At 39.7% G+C, this 22,983-nt stretch overlaps 1 protein-coding gene across 2 annotated transcripts in view; it reads left to right on the top strand.

Annotated features, from left to right (window-relative positions):
- Window positions 1–14,566, top strand: part of plppr2b (phospholipid phosphatase related 2b) — a 112,362-nt gene extending 97,796 nt beyond the window's left edge. Inside the window, exons 6-8 of one of the 2 annotated variants that reach the window (XM_038292415.1) lie at window positions 9,093–9,269; window positions 13,527–13,660; window positions 13,899–14,566. In XM_038292415.1, coding sequence (XP_038148343.1) covers window positions 9,093–9,269; window positions 13,527–13,660; window positions 13,899–14,007 — 420 coding nt within the window. In that variant the 3' untranslated portion in view covers window positions 14,008–14,566. Of the gene's footprint in view, window positions 1–9,092; window positions 9,270–13,526; window positions 13,677–13,898 lie in introns of both variants that reach the window. The other variant, XM_038292417.1, reaches the window with a different exon arrangement.
- Window positions 14,567–22,983: the final 8,417 nt, after the last annotated feature.

Here is a 22,983-nt window from a genome sequence, read left to right as displayed (position 1 = left end):
AGTGCACAAAGCAAGGTCCATAAAGACATGGATGACAGAGTCTGGTGTGGATGAACTTGACTGGCCTGCACAGAGTCCTGACCTCAACCCGATAGAACACCTTTGGGATGAATTAGAGCGGAGACTGAGAGCCAGGCCTTCTTGTCCAACATCAGTGTGCGACCTCACAAATGCGCTTCTGGAAGAATGGTCAAAAATTCCCATAAACACACTCCTAAACCTTGTGGACAGCCTTCCCAGAAGAGTTGAAGCTGTTCTAGCTGCAAAGGGTGGACCGACGTCATATTGAACCCTATGGATTAGGAACGGGATGTCACTTAAGCTCATATGTGAGTCAAGGCAGGTGAGCAAATACTTTTGGCAATATAGTGTATGTGCGGTTAGATCGACCGTTACCTGGATCGGGTTCAGTGGCCAGGGCTGAGTTGATGAGGTCAGTTATCTCCCAGTTGACCACTCCCACTGTACATGAAGCTGGAAGGACAGGTTCAGGTGTCTCGGGATGATCGACGGAGTAGAGACGAGAGAGAGAATCGGGCTTCACGTTCTTGGATCCGGGTCTATAGGAGATAATTAGGTTGAACCGAGAAAAGAAGATTGACCACCTGGATTGGCGAGGATTAGCCTGTTTGGTGGACTGGATGTAAGCCAGGTTCTTGTGGTCTGTCCATACAAGAACCGGGTGCTCAGCTCCCTCCAGCCAGTGCCTCCATTCTTCCAACGCCAGTTTGATAGCCAGGAGCTCTCGGTCACCCACATCATAATTTTGTTCAGCGGAAGAAAGTCTACGGGAGAAGAAAGCACAAGGGTGTATCTTTTGGTCTGAATCGAGCCTCTGGGACAGGACAGCTCCAACACCAGAATCTGAAGCGTCCACCTCTAGGATAAACTGTTTAGCAGGATCAGGTTGCATGAGGACAGGAGCTCTGGAAAACAAGGATTTTAGTTTCTCAAATGCTGCTTGAGCCTCGGGAGTCCACTGAAAAGTGCGTTTAACAGAAGTCAGGGAGGTTAATGGAAGGGCGGTCTGGCTGTAGTTTCTAATAAACCAACGATAGAAGTTAGCGAACCCTAGAAACCTCTGTAATTGTTTGTGGTTCTCTGGAACTGGCCAGTCTAAGACTGCTTTGATCTTGTCCTCTGAAGGTTTTACCTGGCCGCCCTCGAGCACAAACCCCAAAAAGGTGACTGAAGATTGATGAAATTCGCACTTCTCGGCTTTCACGAACAGCTTATTCTCCAGTAGTCTCTGTAAGACAAGACGGACATGTTTCTTGTGTTCATCGAGGTCCTTGGAGTAAATGAGAATGTCATCAATGTACACGAAAACAAACACGTTGAGAAAGTCTCTGAGAACATCATTTACTAGGGCCTGGAAGCAGGCTGGGGCGTTAGTTAGACCAGAGGGCATTACAAGGTATTCGAATTGGCCCAAGGGTGTTTTGAAGGCAGTTTTCCATTCATCGCCCTCACGGATCCTAAGGAGATGATAAGCGTTTCTTAAATCCAACTTAGAAAACACTGTTGCTCCCTGTACAGGTTCAAAAGCAGAGGCGAGAAGAGGCAGTGGGTATTTGTTTTTAATTGTAATCTGGTTCAAACCTCGATAGTCAATACAAGGTCTCAGGGAACCATCCTTCTTACCCACGAAGAAGAACCCGGCGCCCAATGGAGAGGATGATGGGCGAATTATTCCAGCAGCTAATGATTCATTGATGTATTTTTCCATCGTTTCTCTTTCGGGCTTGGAAATGTTATACAATCTGCTGCTAGGAAGAGGAGCACCAGGTAAAAGTTCAATGGCGCAATCGTATGGTCTGTGTGGAGGTAGGGACGTCGCACTGACCTTACTGAAGACAGGGGCTAAGTCATGGTACTCAGGGGGAACTGAAGAAAGGTCAGGAGAGTCCATCTCCCCCCCACCTCTAGGAGACCCCACCACGGGGGCAGCAGAACGAAGGCATGTTTTGTGGCATGAAGTGGACCATGATTCCAGATGACGTTCAGTCCAGTTTATGTGAGGATTATGCTTCTCCAACCATTCGAACCCGAGCACCAGCGGGGAACATGCAGAGGGAAAAACAAAAAATGTTATTGTCTCTCGGTGGTTACCTGACAGAAGTAGCTCGAGGGGCTGGGTTTGGTGGGTAACTCGATGGAGTCTTTTTCCGTCTATGGCGGATACACTGAGAGGCTGAGAAAGGGGAATGGTTTTAATCTGGAGTTGCTGGACGAGGTTAGAGTCGATTAGGTTACTTTCACAGCCTGAGTCGATGAAAGCAGAAAAAGAGAGGCTTTGATTAGCACAGAAAAGCGCGGCAGGCAGTAACAGTCGAGGAGATTTCTTTGTTTATTTGGCCCGCCAGACTCCTCAGATCCTCTGGCGGGCCCCGGCTTTTGATTTTGCCGGGCAGGAAGCGATGAAGTGTCCACTCTCACCACAGTAGATACATAGTTTGCTTAGAAAACGCCTTTGTCTCTCCTCTGGAGTGAGCCTGGTGTGTCCCACCTGCATGGGTTCGACATCCCTTTCGCCCGAATGTGAGGCCTGAACAGGCAACGGTAGAGACTGGGGCTTAGACCTCTGAATGGGCAACTGCTCTGTAGAGGCAGAACAAACAGTCACGTTATGAGAGGCAGAAGAAATTGTACCCTGCTTCTTAGAACTGTTTCTGGCTCGAATTCTATTATCTAATCTGATGGAGAGGCGAATTAAATCTTCGAGGGTAGCAGGTTCGTCGAGGGTTGCGAGTTCATCTTTAATGTGCTCGTTTAATGCCATGAAAAAGGCTCCTTTCAAGGCGCTTTGGTTCCATCCGGAAGCTGCCGCTTTAACCCGGAAGTTAATAGAAAATTCATCCACCGAAGAGTTTCCCTGTTTAAGGTTGAAAAGAGCTCTAGAATCAATAGTTTGGTCAGTTTCCTGGTTGCAGACCTGGGTAAATTCAGAAATGAAATCAGAGTAGTAGCAATTTAAACTATCGTCAGCGGCAAATCTTGCCTGAGCCCATTCCAAGGCTCTTCCTGTTAACTGAGAGAGAATGAAAGTTATCTTCTTGTGATCCGAGGAAAAACAGCCAGGGGAGTTCTGGAAAATCAACCGACATTGAAATAAAAATCCTTTGCAATCCTTCATGTCACCAGAGAATCTTTCTGGGAGACTAGGACGGAACTCTGATGACGTCACCGCCGGTGACCTCGGAGGTGGAACTGGACCCGGAAATGGTTGTGGTGGAGCATTAGCGCTGTTCAGGAAATTAGCACAGCTCTGTAGCATTTGGTCATGAGTGCCAACTAGACGATATAACTCACGGAGCGTTTGGGTTTGTCCCTGAATTTGGGCATCCTGCTCCTCCAGTCGACGGGTGAGGTGATCTGCTGGGCCTTGAGTTTGGCCGCAGTGTTCTGTCATGATGGGTTCACTGAAGGCGACCCAGTTATGCAGAACACCACTGACGGACACAAGGATGAAGAGTTCAACAGTTTATTAAAGCACAAACACACAGAATGTACTGATTCTGGTTCGGGGCCTGGATACTGGTTCACCGGAGTCTGCGTGAGAGACAGCACAGTTAGCGGTTTGCTGGCAGGGTTTTACTTCCAGAAGTTCACTGTTTGTACCTTGAGGGTTCTTGAGGTTAACTTTGGGAGAGTCACTGTTGGTTCTGGAGAAGGGTTCATCAGCAGAGTCCGTTAGCTGCTTCAGCGTCTCACGTCTAGTTAGAACAGACCTTGGCTTGGAAGTCCCAGCTCAGTCCTGAGCTGCTTGAGGTTTCTCAGAGGGATCTTCAGGGTTTGGCTCAGAGGGTCGGCTCGGCAGGTTAGCTCTTCCAGAGCTTTCTCAGAGGAGGCACAGGTTTCCTGGAAGACAGAGATAATAGTTAGAATCCAGACTGGATTCAAAGTCATGGAGATACTCAGAGGATCTAGGCTTTAGCGCTGACCAACTGGAACAACACTGCGGCGTTGAGGCAAGGTCTGAAGACAGCTTAAGTAGTGGATCCTCTGATGATCTTGACGAGCTGCAGCTGTGCAGGGAGCTCCCTCAGAGGATCCACGGCGGACTCTGCTGGAGAAAGATGGGATTTCTCCAGCTCCCAACAGTTGGATGCTTTCTGCAGCTCTAACTGTGGTTCGCTGGCGTCTTCATGCCTTATCATTGTTACCGATAGATGACAATGCCTTGGTTTTCTAATGTTTTCTTTAACATGACGTGTTGCTTTTCAGACATCCGCTGTCAGATGATGCCCAGAGCATCATACTTTCACCGCCGTGTTTGACTGCCTTGATATTGTTTTGTCTCATTACATCTGTAAGATGTGTTGTTGTTTTTTTTTTTTTAGATCAGTCACTTATGAAAAGGTTTTGCACTGTTCCATATCTTCTCTGTCTGTGGATAATGGCTCTCACTGCTGAAGCCCCAGACCCTTAGAGATGGCTCTTCATGGCTTCAGTTTGTCTTGAGGCATCATGTCTTTCTTTTTGAGATCTTTTCACTTACTTTATGCAGTCAGACAGGCTGCATAGAAGTCATTTCTAGATTCTACAGATCTATCTTTAATCAGGCCTGGATGTGATGGGATTGGAGAAACAATGAGATAATCACAGCTTATATATGATTTACAGTTGTAGAAATAATATCTATTGATCTGATTGCGTGCTGGGCATAACTCGAGTATCTTTTCTTTATTTATTTTAAAGTTTTCTAAATAGTTAATTCCTCTTTCAGCAGGTTACAAAGGCCTGAAGGGTAGATGATCACATTTGGTCAAATTTGGCTTTTTGATAATTGGTTGTCTGTAAATTACAGAAATACCTGCTATATTTATAATACAAGAAACATTTTCTAAAAAAAAAATGTAAATATTCTCATTAAAATATTCCAATTGAAATAATATCTGCATGTATTTTGCTTTTTTTGCTTTTCTCGGTGTTTTGACCATTTTTAATGAGAATCCTTCGACATACTTTTTGCCAGTGGGTTTATAGTTTGCTTTCAGAGGCTGCCAGCAGCTCACTGGGCGTCGCATCTCAGCCTCCATAAGTCTGCCAGTTAGAAGAGCTCAGGCTTTTAGGGATACAACCCTACATGCACCAGCTGCAAAAGTTGGCTCATAACAAAACAGGCATAAATAATGCAAAGCTGCAGAAAATGAGTCCAGCGTTAAGTTGAACTCAAAGCTTACTTTGCATTATATATTTTGTAATCTTAGAATTGTTAGAATGTTCCAGAGGTCAAAATATTTTTTAGCTGAAAATCTTCAGATAAGATTTCGTAGATTTTCTGAGTTTCCAAAACAAAATTCATGCAGCTAAATGAAAGATCAGTAACGATAATCAGTTCTTCACATAATCAATGTCAATTTATTTTAAGCTTTAAAAACATCTTGTAAATCCACCAAGGGGCTGTAAAAGAGTCGTCATGCACCTATGGAATAAACACAATAAAATAAACATTAAAAAAATAAAACAAATAAAACACATAAATTACAATCTCAGGCCTTACATGAATGCCAAAAGAAAAAAATGAATTTTAAGGATTTAAAGAGTTCCACATGATAAGCAGATCTAATGTTAAAGGGCAAGTTTTTCCAGTAGCCATGACAACGAATGCCCCCTCCCTCCTGCTTTTAAGTCTGGCTTTGAGAACATGTAAGAAGAGTTTATTTGATTTTTAGTGTTCTGGAAACTGATTGATGGTTCAGATGATCTTGAAGATAGGCCAGAACCAGGCCATTTATACCACTGAAGTCCAATGGAAGAATTTTAAAACCAAGATTCAGGCAGACAATACATAGAAGCCAGAAATAGGATCATATGCACGCATTTCCAGGTTCCACTTATTCACTTCAGCGTTTTGAATCATTTGGAAGTTGCCGTAAAGAAGATCTATCCATGTTTTTGTTTTAGAATTTCTAATTATCTAAGTAATCTAGTAGAGAAGGCATGGATAATTTCTCACAGTATTTAGTCTTACCAAGAAGGGACAGATGAAAAAAAAATCTTGATTTTACAACAGAGCTCACTCGCTTATCCAGTTTTGAAAATGTCATCAATGAGATTCCTCTCAGTAGATTGAAAATCAGTAAATATATATTTATGTATGTGCTTCATATGTGACGTGTCATTCTTAGGCTTCTTAGGATATACAGTATAGCAAGTGCTCAAACATTAAAAACAACTCAGTACTTCAAATACTTAGTGATTTCCTTATTTTAAACTAAATATTACTGCAATAACAATTTTAGAATATTACCAGACATTTTCACATTTGTTTGAGTGGTAAAGCTGGTCAGTAAATGGGCAAGTTTGTAGCTGGACTCAAAATGCAGAGGCTGAGGGAGAGATGATTTCTTATACAGTAGGTTTATTGCAGACAAAGTGTAAGTCCAAAATTAAACATCCAAGGGACATGGAATCCAGAACAGAGTTAAAAGGAGGTGAGTGACAGGAACTGATGAATACATTGCATAATGACGACAATCCAGCATAGACAAACTGAAGAGGAGGGTATATATACACTGAGGAGGAGACTAACAGCACAAAGACTGGAGCAATGATCTGAGTGAGGACAAGTGTGCAGAGAGAGAAAACCAATGGGAAGGAAGGTGATACTAGGAGGAAATGGAGAGTAACTGGGAAATATAACCTAAAGATAACTGTAAACAATGATTGACAAAAATAAAACTAGAGCAAAGACTAAGGACTGCTGAATAGGAACCAAACAGGAATGGTAAGACTAAGAAGTAATAAAAAATATATATTAACAGTAAAAACAGAATAACATAAATTCAAACCTAACTGAATACCCAAAGTGAAAACTAAGCAGAACCAAAAATCCCAAAATGGCAGATCCTAACAAAGCTAAAGTAAAAAAGAGATATAACTCAGCCTTATTTGGCTTACATCAGAAAATTTGAAAAGTCCATCCTTTAAACTGCTGTGAATCATTATTTAACAGAAGCTAATCAGATTCAAACTGGAAACGGTGAGAGAACCTCCCTCGCTAACAATGCCAGTGGCAGCCAGCTGCTCTCTCTTCACCCTCGGTGCTAGAATAAAGAGGAAGTTCCCAAAGAGAATCGATCAAGAACGGAGGCTGAGTCAGTTACTTGGACCCGGCTGCAGAGGCTGGGAGACCGAATGATTTTGAAGGTCAGAGCCATTATTGGAGATTCCTCTCACCCCTGTGCAGTATTGTAGACAGGCCACAGCCGGAGCGCTGCAGCCCCCATATGCTGAGAAGCTCTGTAACATCACAGACCGTCAGACTTTTGAGCTTACATGTAGTCTAGAGCTCTGCGTCCTAAATAAATGTCAACTGATTTATTTTACAGAGTGATGTATGTGGGCGGGTTTTTGAGACTTTTACTGTTTGATTTTTATTGTTTTCATTGTGTGTTACCCTGAGACAACGACCGCTGCTTTAGGGATGAAGTTTCAATCATCATCATTAAGGCTGGACACCTCTACACTGCAAAAACTAGTTTAAAGATGAGTTTAAATTTTCTTAAAACAGGTTTATTTTTTCTTTAATTCAAGCAGGTAATGAGATTATCTGTCAAAATAGGATAAAAGATATTTCTACATTAAAATAAAATAACAGAGTTGTGTTTAGCCTATTTTAAATCTACATAAAAATGTTTATTAAGGAAAATACTCTTATTTCAAGAAAAAATGACTTATATTTAATTTTTTGCATTGTATAACAGCAGAGGTTTTGCCAGTATTCCTGGCCTGAAACATGAAGCAGTGTTTAAATAAACACCAAGAAGTAAAAGCAGGAGTCATTTTAGGAAACCACTTTCCCAGTTAAGCTGTGCAGAGTTTTTATTCTGGATAATTGGGGCTCTATCATTCTGCTGTTAGTCAGAGGTTACAGATAAAAAATGTCTAAAAAAGATGGAAATTTACTTAAAGAAGCAATGGTGCAAGGTCCTGGAAAACAGACCAAAAAAACCCTGCATATCTTGAGCTCCATAGGTCTTAATCACAGCGTGTCATATTCAGCCTTGGACTCGGGCCTGTGGCAGTCCCTGGGTCCATCATTACCTCCTCTTTGTAGAAACTGTTTGAAAAATGGTTCATAAACTCTTGATGATGGATAAATCCATCCAGCTTGACTCTGTGCAAGCAACTAAGGCTGTCTCTGCAGAGGAAGAAGTTTTCTCTCTTCCATAATCCTCAGTAGGACTTCTTTAAATCCTACTGACCCTTTGAAAGCAATAACCAGCTGCATGTGTATGATATGCACATAATATAGCAATACGTAGAAGCTAATTTGAATTGGAAACAAATCAGAAATTGCTCTTCATTATCTCTTTCATTTTTCAAATAATCATATTGGATTCTGATGCCATTTGGGCGCTACTGTTAATTAATTTAGTTTTTTTGATAGAATGAATCTTTTCTCTTGTGAAACCTTTGGTTATTCAAAAAAATAGCCCAGAGCTTATGCCGAGTGGAACCAGGCTGTATTTCCCAATTTGGTATTGATTAAGGATTATTTAACTGAAATTAACTAAATTCAATAGGGTACAGTGTATAAAGCTTTTATTAATAGACTGTAATCCGATCTTAACATAAGTAACTGTACTTTTTTTAATGGACAATTAGTGTTATCACTGCAGGCCTTCCAGTCTTAGATAAATCCTCAAACATCAGAGATAACATTAAAAAAATCATGTGTGTGTGTGTGTGTGTATATATATATATATATATATATATATATATATATATATATATATATATATATATATATATATATATATATATATATATATATACTCGAGTCATTTTAAGTCTAATATAATCCTTACATTGCATCGAAGCAGATGAACTAGGGGTGTTTTTTTTTTTTTTTCCTTTTTCCTTTCTGTTTATGATAAACCATTTAGCTGCTCTAAAGTTACTACCAATTGCGCCCTCTTGTGGCATCATCAAGCTGTACATCTTGCTGAGGCAGTAAGGCTGCTGCTCAGTCTGCATCACCTCAGCTTGCTAACTCAAACTGCTGTCATTCCTTTGCTTTAAATATCTAAACAAATGTTTTCATCCTCATTTATGTTTTCCTGCTTGTGATCCTCTCACAGATGTACGTGACATTGGTGTTCCGGACCAAAGGAACCCGTCTGATGAAGCCCACTTTATGCCTGGTGCTGCTGTCTTTGGCTGTGCTGGTCGGGGTGGTCAGAGTGACAGAGCACAGGAACCACTGGAGCGACGTTCTGGCCGGTTTTGTTACTGGAGGGGCCATCGCAGCATTCCTGGTGAGGGGAAGCAAAGAGAAATGGAGCAGAAAGAAACAGGGGTGGGAGGGGTAATGTGTGAACAGGACCTGCAGTTAACTTTTTTGGCCACCACCCACTGTTACAATTGGATCTTTTTAACAGCTAAAATTTTACTAAGCCTAAAATAAAGGTGAATAACTCAGAAAATGTTAATAAATGGTTCTTAAACTTGTACAGAATACACATTAAAGTACTTTTGTGTTATTGACTAACTTAATCTCACTTAGGCTCTTTTTGTTTCCCTATTGTAACCAAAAGACTTATGCCCGGAAATGGATACTGGGCTTATTCAAAAATAACTAGCAAGTAATTGAGAATTAGCAATCTTTGGAATTGTTATTAAATAGCTTAAAATATAGATGTATTGGCATATTTTACCTTATCTTTTAATTAACAAGTGTAATTTTGCAGACAAAGTTGCACAACGTACACAGTTTGTTTGAAAAAAAAGTTTTTTGCTTCTTGCTGCTGGTTTGCTAAACAATCAGATGCTCACATTCAGACGTCTGAATGTAAGATATCAGGTCTCTGATGAGCTTCAGTGTCAGCAGGCATATGTTTATGGTGCATCCAAAGACAGCACAAAAAAGGAGTCCCTGCACACTGAAACGGGTTATTAACCCATATAAATAAACTATTGTAACAGTTAAACACCAGCCATCTTTGTCACATTTTGTGTAAAGCATCCAAGAAAAGACTGGCGCTTGTTTCTGTCAACAGCTTAACACTTATTCTGTGTTGTATTTAGTCTTTATGACTACCAACATGGCAGGTAGATTGACAGTGTCAGCCGCCAATCACAAAAGTTACCCTCATTTGGTGTGTGGGACTTCCTCTGAATTTAGCAGGAGCATTCAGCTAAACTGTGAGATTAAGACGCCTGCTGTGCAGCCTTGTGAAAATGAAAAAACACTCAAATCAAGGTTTTAGTGTGCCAGAACATACTACAGATTTCAAAACAGTTTTAAAAAAAAAACAAACAAACAAAAATACAATCCTTTGGACTTATTTTCCAAGTTTGAAGACCTTTCGATTTCAATTCAAAATATCAGAAATAGCATTGAGTTCGAGGCTTTATAGACTGGACCAAAACAAAGACTTATTTTGGCTTAGAAAATGTGCAAGTTGAACCAGAAGAACACAAAAGATTCCATACAGTTGTTGTTCTCTAGGTGAGTTTTGTCCCCTGATTTGATATCTTTACAAAAGCAACAATAACTTAAGGATTAGTCTTATTAGTCTGACAAGTCATTGTTTAAAACTGTCTCACTCTTAAACATTACTTGTATCCTTGCTTTCTAGAAATCTACTACAGCTTATTCTTTACACCAGCCCAAACCATTACACTCTCACCACCATGCTTAACAATCAGGATGAGGTGCTGATATGCTGTGTCTGCTTAATCACCGACCTTACTTACTGCTGACAACCTTTTCACAGGCAGCATATTTGTTATGAATCTTCTTTCTGGTTCATTATGAACGTTGGCGATACATTACTAAATAAGGCCTATAGAGATTTAAATGGTGCTACTGAGGTTCTGTAGTTTCTCTGAGGATCATACAGTCACTGTGGTGAATTTTCACAAATACTTTAATTTATTTTTGAATTTGGGAAAAAAAAAAACCTTTTCCTCAGTAGCATGATGGAGTTTCATGCTGTGAAACAGCAAACTGTTGTTTTAGTGAATCAGTAATCTGGGTGCTTTGGTTAGCAGAAGCTAACAGGTTATTTTCTTCCAAGCAGTGTTTCTTACCGATCATTTTAATGAATAATATCCTGATCTCTCTATTTTAAAACAAGCAAGACTTAAAAGGAACCAGTTATTTTTGCACAAAAAAATATGAATGCATTTTATTACAACTTTTTATAGTATTCAGCTGAAGAATGTATTGCTAATGTTAAAATGCTCATTTACAAGTAAAAAAAAGTATTATGAGCTAAATGTCCCATAATATTTCTGCCAGAAGTGAACAATCCAGGTGCAGAAAGGGGAAAACCCTGCCTAGTTTTCTCTTAGCCAAGTGATTAGTTGCTGTTTATGTGTTGTAGCTGAAAATAAAAATAGTTGGAACTAAACTCTGTACAGGTTCTGCAATAGTAGGTTTCTAGATCTAATAATAAAGCTAACCCTGTTTGAACAGAAAATTTCCTCTAATTAGTTAAATATTATTTGGAGACCTTAGAAGCAGAGGAATAAATGTTAACAGAGAGCATCTTATTTCAATGATCAGTGGGTTAGTGGGCTGGCATCACTGAATCAGCAGTCTTTGCTTTCCCTAGAGAATGTAGACCTTCTTTTAAAGGCTGTGAACAATCTCAAAACAAAGCATGGTCTGCAACAAACAGGCTGGAAGCTTACAGGGATAAAACAAAACATCACTAGAATACAGACGTAACTCCTCTCAGTCTCTCTCACGACCTAAAGGAACCAAAGTTACATATTAAAACATGGCCCAGAAATTAGAATGGCATATTTTCTTCTTTTTGTGTCCATTTAGATTTTTTAAACATGTATTTGATACTGGAAAGTAATCAAGTCTGTAGATGTTATAAGCTCAAATACAATCAAAGTCATATTTCTCTTGTTCTATTCACTGATTTTCCAGTTTGTCTCTTTAGTTTTTGAAGCATGTTTTCTTTTAGTTTACCTTTCTAATAGGAACTTGGAACAATGTTAAAGGAGATCCTATAACTTTTGGTGGTTACAGATTTCCATTTATCTTTGATCCCACGTGCTAATTACAGTTTGGATCAATTCCTTCTTTTAAGGAATAAAACCAACAATAGTAGATATTAGTTTTGAATAAAAAAGAAGACAACATAACAGAATGCTTATATGTGCATGTATACCAGTCTCGATTTATCATTGAATACTACACTGCAAAAAATATAAATCTTACTACCGGTAAGTCATTTTTTCTTAAAATAAGTACATTTATTCTTGAATTGAGGGAGAGAGGGAGATACTTTGCCAATGACAATTTAGATTTAAAATAAGAAAAAGCCATTTGTCTCATTTCAAGTGCATATTATCTAATTATTTTATTTTAGGAGTAAAAATACTCATTCCATTGCAAAATCATCTTATTTACCTGCTCAAATTCAAGGGTAAATACACTTGATTTAAGACATTTTTACTTATTTCTAGATCGTTTTTGCAGTGTAGGGAGGCTAAACCTCTCCTGTAAATTTCGGAGGCGGGCCTGTGTCCGAACATCCACCCTAACCCCTAAATCCCTCCATCACTGTATAGTGCAGGGACTATATTGTGGAGTTTCTATTGAACTCAGTTAACTTACCGTTCGGACAGATGATCACTACTTTTCACTCCCTGTTGGTCACGCAACTCCGCTCCCACCGCACGGTGCCTGCGGTGTCTTTGTTATTAGTCGCTGCTGTCGGGTAGCGACAGCCCCTGGCGACAGTAGGCCGCTGACAGGAAATCCCATAATGCTTTGTGAGGAGAGCTCTCAACGCAAAGCATTCCGGGATATATCTGCTCGTCTAGTGACCATGGATGATCACTACTTTTGAAGGTGCAATGTTGGAAACTTCCAGTCCAAAACTTTTCATCCACTAGATGTTCGGACACTCATTTAAAATAGCGTTACCACTATATAGTGCCCTACATATTTATTAGGGTAGAGCAGAAGCTGGCTGCTCGATGCTGATTGGCCAACATACTTAAGAAGTTTGGACTGATAGTGGCCTGACAGCTAGGAGGTTTTCCTCATGAGTGGAGAAGGAAAAGTGATCAACAGACATCTTGATCTTTACTCTTGCCATGGTTTCTGGAGTTTGTTATTTCAGAGTGCTTCACAGCAGCTTTTTTCACCCATTATAGTTTTTTATGTGTTTAAAAATGTGTTCATGCAATATGTGACACTTGGATTGAATTATCACCATTGAGCCTCCCCTGTTTCAGAGAGAAGCAGCTGCCACTGGTATATTCCTGACCTCTATTTGATTTTTTTTTCCTTAAAGCGCATCAAAGCAAAGGTCCTCATCCTGAGATTGAAAAGAGTTGCTCTTTTCCTTTCCAAGGTCTGATTTATTGATGGTTTCTTCTCTGTTTACAAGCTTTCAAAGGTGTAAGCTTGGTGTAACGATTAGAGCCAGAGAAAAGGGCGAGGACCTTCTTTTATATCTTCCTCCATTTATTAGAAAGCGTTTCTGAAAAAAAGGAAAAATCATTTTTTTTCTTTTTCTCCTCGTTTGTCTCCTCTCCATCAGGTCTCATGTGTGATCAACAATTTCAAACCAACTAAGCTAGCAGTGCCGACCCCTCCCCCCCCTCCACAGCATCCGGAGCCCCTCATCAGCCTGCCTCTCCTCAGCCTGCCCCGCGTGGAGAGTCCACTCGAAAAGTTAAGTGGCTTCCAGGTAAGGGCAGAGGAGAAGAAAGAGACTCTTTAGAAAGACCCCACTTCCTCTCTGAATTGGATTCTGCCCGAAATATTTACATGTTTCAGTCCAATCTTGACTCTGCAATATACCAAATATTTTATTAGTTTAAACATTTGATATATTTTTTTAACATATATATTAAAAATAATAATAAATAAATAAACATTTGATTTAATGTTTTCTTTCCCCCCCTTTTAGGCTCCGGGGTTACCATATTCTGAGATCACATGACCATCAGCCAACCCCGCCCTCCGCCCCACCCGATCTGCTCCCCCCCTCAAGACGCTGCCTCACCAGCTCAGTCTAGACCTGCCCCGTGAAATCCCCCCACCCTGCCCTGCCCACCCTGAAGGACGAAAACCGCTGCGGCGAGTCAAATCCACCCAAGTATGAAGCTTCACGAGTCACAGGGACCTGACAACAACACGGAGACCTGTTGTTCCCTAAACCTGTGACGCCGCCTTTCTGTCCTTCAAGATGGCCGCCCTTTTCTTTTTGGGTGTAAAAGACTCTTTCAAGCCAGAGCTGTTAAAGCAATACTGTGTCCTGTTTCCTTGCGGTTTTCCGCAAAGATTCAACGGTGACTCTGAAGACTGTTGGCTGGTGATGACTTGATATTTCCTATTAAATGATAATTAAAGAAAAAAAAAGTCACAAGTGGATTTTCCTCAAGACCATTTTGTTATACTCAGGACACTTAGGGGAAACAGCTGAGAGACGATCTTTCTGTAATAACAACGCTGGCACGGTACAGACTTCTGGTTCTGTACTCAAAGGGAACAGATGCTGTCAAGGAGGGAAGCACTTCTGTAAATTATAGCACAGATGAACCAGTTTAACTCTCAGTAAACAATGTTGTAACTTTCTGTTTCAGTTTCAGTTGTGTGAAGTGATAGAAGACAGATTTATACACACTAGGGCTTTGCTTTTGATACCTTCTTTTCTGTTTATTTTCTCCTGAATCTGATTTGTCTTAAAATTTTCAAAACTATAACATTAATGTTGCAGTGTGTGTTTCAGATGTCTGTTAGTTTGATGTCCTTGGTGTGGAAAAATCTCCCTGTGCAGTTTATTGTTCACTAGAAGTGAAAAAAAACATACTTATTTAGTATGCCCCATAACCTAATAAGCTAAACTATGTCCCATCTTTGTTCTATTACTGCGCACCCAAACAGCGGGCAACAATGTTGCATTTCTTACATTAATATTCAGATGCATCTACAAATGCGAAGAAGAGAAACTGGTTGCTGCTTGAATTAGTCATGGAGCAATATGACAACGTCCCAGAATGATAACCCTAAGAGAGGAAAAAATATATAATATGATGTTATACCTTTTTAACAAAATATTAAAGTTAAGAAAATTAAAGAACTAAATAACACAGAATCAAATCTATAATATTTGTTAAAAATAGAAAATTAAATTGAATGTATCTATTTATTTACTAATAAAGACCATTATATCCTAAGCTAGTTTGCAATGAGTGTCCAAACTTGGTTTTTGACAAACAGATTTATTTAAAATATAATACAAAATTTAAAACAAAAATAGAAACTTATTTTAGAAACGTATTAATATTAAACAAAACAAATACACAAAACTCATCAATGAACAATAATTACTCACGAAACCATCAAGAGGAGAAATTTGGCAATTTAACGAACAGATTTGTGATTCAAAAGTTTACATTTAGCCGTATCTTAATTTTCTACATTCACTTCTATGGTGTCATTATACTGCCAAAAGTACACACATGCATTAAATACTCCTACAAACAAGTTTCATTCATGCACACCCTCATAAACTACTCCTCATGCTTAACATGTTAGGAGGCTGCATGCATGGAAATCAAAACACGTGGGAGCATAGAAGGGACAGGCACTCATGTGTATGATATATTGGGGCCCATGGGATTCTATTTGTGCATATAACATGTGAAACATGCATGTGAGGAGTAGTATAATAATTCCTGTATGAAGTAAATTGGAGTACGGAGTTTTTATTGCGTGTGTGGACTTTTAGCAGTATAATGACGCCATACATTCTTTCTTTTCTTTACGTATTATCTTTATTAATTAACTTATTTTGCTTAAAAACACTGGCAGCCTTCTTTCCTTGTCTGTTTCGCCATTCTGGATAAGAAATCTAACAGCAGCCAACACTCATGGTCCGGAAAATACTGTAGTTAGCCAAATACTGTTGTCCATACATGTCCAGTAGTTTTCTGTATACTGAAAAAGAAGTATGAAGCTGTTGAACTGAGATAACATTTGCAGAAGTAAAGGAGTGACTACAGAGCCAAAAAACACATACTTAACTTAGTTCAATTAAATTTAGGTCTAATTATTGGGGAAAATGAATTATTGTATTTCTAAATAGGTGCTTTTCTGACTGGCATTAGTTTTGTTTTCTTTTTCAGGCAGGTTTTATATTTAGGTAATAATGATCTTAAAAAGGTATTTAAAAAATCTTACATTCAAGTTGTAGAAACTTTGTTAAATGAAAAAATAATTATACCAGCATGTGGGAAAATTATAACATGAATATTATCTCTGAGTATTATTATTTCTATTTTGATTTATTACCTTGCTCCCTGCATTTGTTTAGAACTAGATAAAACAGCATAGACAATATTTAGATTGTTCATTTGAATATAGCACACTGAATAGTTTACATGGCATTTTAATTAGGAATAAAGAATAATTGGCCTTATTTTCAGCCTCTAGATGACAACAAAATTATTTTGTTTCTATTCTTGGTATGTGGCAAATATGACCCAACTGGTATTAGATGGAGACACATAAAACCACTTTGGTCACATTAAGAACGGATGAGGTTTGAGTTGGATTCAAGATCACATGATTCAAGATCATTGTCTAAAATGAAAAAGGCAAAAATAAAAAAATAAAATACACAAAATTCAATTACAAAATTTAGTACTTATATTTTTATATTCCATAGGTCATTATGCCTTTTTCTGTCATGCTCTTGAGTAAAAGTAGTAACAATGAGCGGATATCAGGATTCTATTGGTGGGGTTGCCGACACAGGTATTGCACCGTGAGACAGACATGCTGCTCACAGGTTACGCTCTGTTACCTTGATAAGAACATTGGCTGAAACATGTTTTAGCCTAATTCGTGACTCCTGGTCAACCCTAAGGCCTGTTTGACGTAAGTATTCTAATCTCCAGTAGGGGTCACTGTCCAGTCTCCATGAGAGTCTTGTCTCTCATTGAGTAACAACTGGGACACAAAAAATGCATTAGCTGTTTGTGCTCTACCTGTTATAAATCCAAGCACCCAAATATCCTATTTTCCAGTTAACAAAAAAAATTCATTAGTATCCGTCTTTCAGCCAGCTGACTGGCAGTGAGCAGCAATAGGTGGGTAAGGCTGAAGCATTGCTTCGGTTTCTGCTAGGGATGGAACGGTTTATGAAAAACATCCGAACCGTTCGGTTCGACTGTCTCGGTTCAGTTCGTGTGTTTTGCGTTCGGTTCATGCTCTGCTCCTTTTTCTCATAGGCGAAGCGTTTACACTCCAGAGCAGAAGGTGGCGGTACTGCGACCAAAGCCAACCACCAGTAGTAAACAAGAAGAAGAAGAAGCGAAGCAGCGTAGCCGGGTGTAGCAGAAAAAAATCAGTTGTTCTGGAGAATTGTGTGGGTATGACGAGTGGGAAAGAACAGGAGTTGGAAGACGCGCCAGCAGGACTTTATAGGTCTGCTGTATGGGAGCGCTTTGCATTTAGAGTGACCTACGATGACGGCGGAAAGAAAGTTGTGGATAAAAGTGCAACAGTGTGCGAGCATTGTGCAACACGTTTTGTTTATGCTAACAGCAACATGACCAACATGTCATGCTAACCCCGTAATCCCTCATACTCCGTCAGCAACCCCCGCTCCGCCCCACTGCGCTTCAGACCACCTGCTCAAAGCAAAGCCTACAGCCCCCACTGTGGCTCCCTTCCGCTCCGCTCTGAGTTCCTTGGAGATCGTAGAGGGCATGTGCGAGATGATTAAATTCAAAGCAGCAAAACATGCGGAAATGATCCATGGTTTCCGCAAATCATTAAAAATAATTACAATCCATTAATTTTTTTTTTTTTTTTCATTAATTTCATTAATTTTTATGGGATCAACATATACCGAACCAAACCGAAAACCGTGACTACGAACCCGTGAATTGAACCGAATTGTGGATTTTGTGAACCGTTCCACCCCTAGTGTCTGCAGCACCTTATTTGGCATCTCATCAAAATTCCTTTAAGTCACACCACAGATTGTTGACAATTTTAAAACAGCCTCTTTCAATCATTTTAATACCTTGATTCCTGGATCCAGGCCTTATTTCAATGAATCTGCTGGTCTTTTTGAAGGTTCTCAGTGCTTCTGTTCAACATGGTTTCCACCCATTGACTGTTTATACCTCAGTGAGACCTCTGAGTTCAATAGAGAGTTGTACAGTTCTTAGTTTTTTCCTCAAAACATACTATATGCTGTTACTATTCAGTTTGTATGGTTCCAATAATGTAAAACTACCTTTTTTTTCTGGCAGAGTGGCTGACGGACGTGAAGCAGGAATGTAGCTCAGTGGAGATGAGTTTAAAATCCAACTAGCCTAGAGTCGGTGTGTTTGGCTCACAGCTGGCTCAGCTCAGACGAAAACTGCAGGTTCAAACAGTTAGAACAAAGTATGTTATATACAGAAGACATCCCAATGGGTCTCTTATGGGTCTCTTATGGGTGTGTGTGCGCTTGCTGAGTGCGTGTTTGGATTTATTGAGATTGTGTGTTTGTGTGTGGGTATTTATAATGAGCACACTGTAAGGCAGCACAACTGTTAATTTGGCAGCCTGTTTTTCTTAAGTTAAACTGTCAAAAGTAGCTGCTATAATTACACACTTACGCTTGTTGTAACTGCAGCCCTTCGAAGGACCCCTGCCAAGGCGTCCTAACAATGCCGGTTATAGAAGAAGGTGCTCATTATAGCTCTGAGATTACCTACTGTATAGTAAGTCTCTTTTATTTATTTGTTTTTTTTTTTTCCTTCTTTCTCTTTTTTTTTAAAGAAAAGATATGAGTACACCCCTTCTGGTGAGATAATGTTATTTTCATGTCTCTGTTTTGTATTTATTTACCAAAATAAACTGCATTTATCACATGGGGTTGTGTGTGTTTTTATTTGGATGCAGATTTGAGGTTTTACTTATTCTAGCTCTGATTAGGCTCTAAGGGGAAAAACCGTGACACTAAATGTAAATACGCAGTGTCTTGCAAAATAATTTCTTCTCCTTGATCTCGTTTTAATCATCAAACCAACAAAGTTGTTATGATTTAACCTGATAGAAACGCAAAGCAGTCTGTATGAACCCCTGCTCAATAAATACTTTGTAGATCCACATTTTTCTTTATTCACAACTGTAGGTTATTTAATGATTTCTCTTCAGGTTTTTCACTAGTTGAAGCTGACATTTTTGCTCATCCTTTAGAAAAGAAGCTCAGCCCAGTCCATTTTGGATTTTTTTAAGGATAATTTTCCTGCTTGGCGGATCTCTGCCACGTCAGTCTGAATGTTTTCTATCTGCTCACCCGTCTGCTTACAGATCGCCATTTGTTCCATCCATCTTTTTTAGCAACCAGCATCCTTATCCCTGCTCAAAAACACATACAGTGTACATACATGATGCAGCATCCAAAAATGTTTTACCATGGAGATATGTTTGTTTTGTTTTTCTAGTAGAAATAATGTGCAGAATTTAAGTATTATTTAACTAGTGCACCATGCTGCAGGGCTTGTGCAGAACTGCAAAAAAAGTTTTTCTTTATCAGACTTTCTTTATACAGGCCAGTTTATAACTTGCAGAAGTTATAGATCGACAATCATGCTGAGGTTTTCATCATTAATATCTGCTATTCCAGCAGTAGCTTCCACCTGAGCTGTAGATCTCTGCAGCTTCTGTAGAGTTGCTATGGGCTTTATTGGCTGCTCTCCCTGCTCAACATTTATGTTTAGGTGGATGGTTTTCTTTTTTCTCACACTACTGTTTAAACATCGTTCGATGGTAGATTTAAAAGAATGTTGTTTTGCATTAAAGCAGGGGGTGATATTTAAAAACCTAACTCGGCTTTAATCTTCCAAGCAACAATCTGCTGAGTTCCTCAGTCTTCTTGATGTTGTTTATTCACCATTCTTCTCTCAGAGAGATGGACTGTGTCGACTAACTCCAGCGTTTTATTGTCATTACACTCTCTGCATTCAACCCAGCTCAATGCATCCCTAAGGGTGCATCCCAATGCATTGTGCAGCTCGGGGAGCAGTGTGGGACCCAGAGTGGCAGTCTGCGGGTGTGGGCCCAACCTGGCAGCTCGTTCCCCCATCTGGGATACAAACCCAGGGCTCCTGTCTGCAGGACGGGTGACATACCACCTGAGCTATCCAGCCACGATAAAACTCTTTATAAACTCAGTAAACTCTAGACAATTGAATGCACCACACCAATAAATGGTCGCCATACTTTTGAAATATTTGTTTGCGGACTGTTTTTAAATAATATATATATATATATATATATATATATATATACACTCACCGGCCACTTTATTAGGTACCCCATGCTAGTAACGGGTTGGACCCCCTTTTGCCTTCAGAACTGCCTCAATTCTTCGTGGCATAGTTTCAACAAGGTGCTGGAAGCATTCATCAGGGAGTTCGGTCCATATTGACATGATGGCATCACACAGTTGCCGCAGATTTGTTGGCTGCACATCCATGATGCGAATCTCCCGTTCCACCACATCCCAAAGATGCTCTATTGGATTGAGATCTGGTGACTGTGGAGGCCATTTGAGTACAGTGAACTCATTGTCATGTTCAAGAAACCAGTCTGAGATGATTCCAGCTTTATGACATGGCGCATTATCCTGCTGAAAGTAGCCATCAGAAGTTGGGTACATTGTGGTCATAAAGGGATGGACATGGTCAGCAACAATACTCAGGTAGGCTGTGGCGTTGCAACGATGCTCAATTGGTACCAAGGGGCCCAAAGAGTGCCAAGAAAATATTCCCCACACCATGACACCACCACCATCAGCCTGAACCGTTGATACAAGGCAGGATGGATCCATCCTTTCATGTTGTAGACGCCAAATTCTGACCCTACCATCCGAATGTCGCAGCAGAAATCGAGACTCATCAGACCAGGCAACTTTTTTCCAATCTTCTATTGTCCAATTTCGTTGAGCTTGTGCAAATTGTAGCCTCAATTTCCTGTTCTTAGCTGAAAGGAGTGGCACCCGGTGTGGTCTTCTGCTGCTGTAGCCCATCTGCCTCAAAGTTCGACGTACTGTGCGTTCAGAGATGTTCTTCTGCCCACCTTGGTTGTAACGGGTGGTTATTTGAGTCACTGTTGCCCTTCTATCAGCTCGAACCAGCCTGGCCATTCTCCTCTGACCTCTGGCATCAACAAGGCATTTCCGCCCACAGAACTGCCGCTCACTGGATGTTTTTTCTTTTTCGGACCTTTCTCTGTAAACCCTAGAGATGGTTGTGCGTGAAAATCCCAGTAGATCAGCAGTTTCTGAAATACTCAGACCAGCCCTTCTGGCACCAACAATCATGCCACGTTCAAAGTCACTCAAATCACCTTTCTTCCCCATACTGATGCTCGGTTTGAACTGCAGGAGATTGTCTTGACCATGTCTACATGCCTAAATGCACTGAGTTGCCGCCATGTGATTGGCTGCTTAGAAATTAAGTGTTAACGAGCAGTTGGACAGGTGTACCTAATAAAGTGGCCGGTAAGTGTATATATATATATATATATATTTCTCATATTCCCTTCATACTTATGTATTGCTTTATCATAGTTTTGTCATTAAAACACAATAAAAACTGTGGTTAAAATGAAACAAAATGTAAATACTTGTCCAAGGTGCAGTAAATTTCCCACATGCTCTTGTATACAGCTCTTGAATCCAAACTCATAACTAACCTTATACACACCACTTGCCCCACACAGATTTTTGCTCACAGGCATTGCTTTTTCTGTTTTTAATATCACACTGATGATGAAAGTCTCGGGGTTAATGATGCTAAGGAGAGCATGTGAATCTCGAGAAGCCACAGATCAAACCAAGGAGCTTCCACTGGACAAGGAAAAACTCATTTACATCAGCAATAGGCAGGGATGGGCAGTATTTCTAATACAAGTATTTGAAATACGTCATTCAAATACAAAATTCTATTTTGTAATTTGTAGTTTATTGAGATGATAAAAATGACTGATTTTGATGAACAAAAACCATGAAATAGTGTCTGTGGCAGCTTCACAGTCAAGTCCCTGTGATACTATTCTCAGCCACCATGGAACTTTGTTTCACACTTGCTATGGGCACATTGCACGCTCAACACAAAGCGCACGGTGCTGCATATTAGATTGAGTCAACTATCTTCTACTTGGTGCTTTGTCCAGACCAGCCAAGGAAGTTGTTTCAAAGCAATGTGAGCAACCAAATTTACCTGGTTTATATCAATAAATCATTTATTCTCATGAATCACTCTTTAATTGCATGTTCCTGTTGAGTGTAACGTTCAGTGTTTGTAAGGCTAGGTTATTTCACTTTTGAATGATTGCTGCTAACTAACTGTTTCAGTTTCACTATTGTTTATTTCACCACTGAACATTTAAAGAATCGCGTTTTGAAAGTTATATTTATGCTACATGGTTTCCTTTTGTTTTAATGTAATTAGCCTATGGTCTACATGGGACTTTTGTATCTTATTGTCAATATGTGTGCTGCTGCAGAATCACAGGTGACCTTCTCTGCCACTTGTTGTAGGCTAGTTTTGGCTCATACTATTGTTGGCCGTTTTTATTAACTTTTTCATTGAAATGTACCCAAATACTGTAATGTTCTACTGTTGACTGTATGTAGCCTACACTATATCAGTGTTGGGAGTAATGCGGTAAAAAAGTAATTTAATCAGGCTACAGTAATGCTTTGCGTTTTGCAATAATGCAGTAATGTAAGTCATTACCAACACAGTTTCAGTAATATTTTACTCAGTACAATTTTCATTAAAGTTAGTAAGAAGTTACTTTGCTTTTAAATCCAAAATTGAGAAATGCTTAACTGGCACCAGAGAAGATTATCCTAGAATAAAAAAAAAAGTAATCTATGCTGGTCCTGGAGTTTGATTGCCCTGTTTAGATGACTGTAGAAAGGGAATTTGAGTTATCTCTGCCATTCATGAAACAGATCTAAGATGGTTAGGCTATAC

This window comes from Cyprinodon tularosa, unplaced genomic scaffold (assembly GCF_016077235.1).
Source record: "Cyprinodon tularosa strain WSP-4 unplaced genomic scaffold, ASM1607723v1 ctg312, whole genome shotgun sequence".
Lineage (NCBI taxonomy): Eukaryota > Metazoa > Chordata > Actinopteri > Cyprinodontiformes > Cyprinodontidae > Cyprinodon > Cyprinodon tularosa.
The sequence above is the reverse complement of the archived record's forward strand: the minus strand, read 5'-3'. Positions and strand labels throughout refer to the sequence as shown.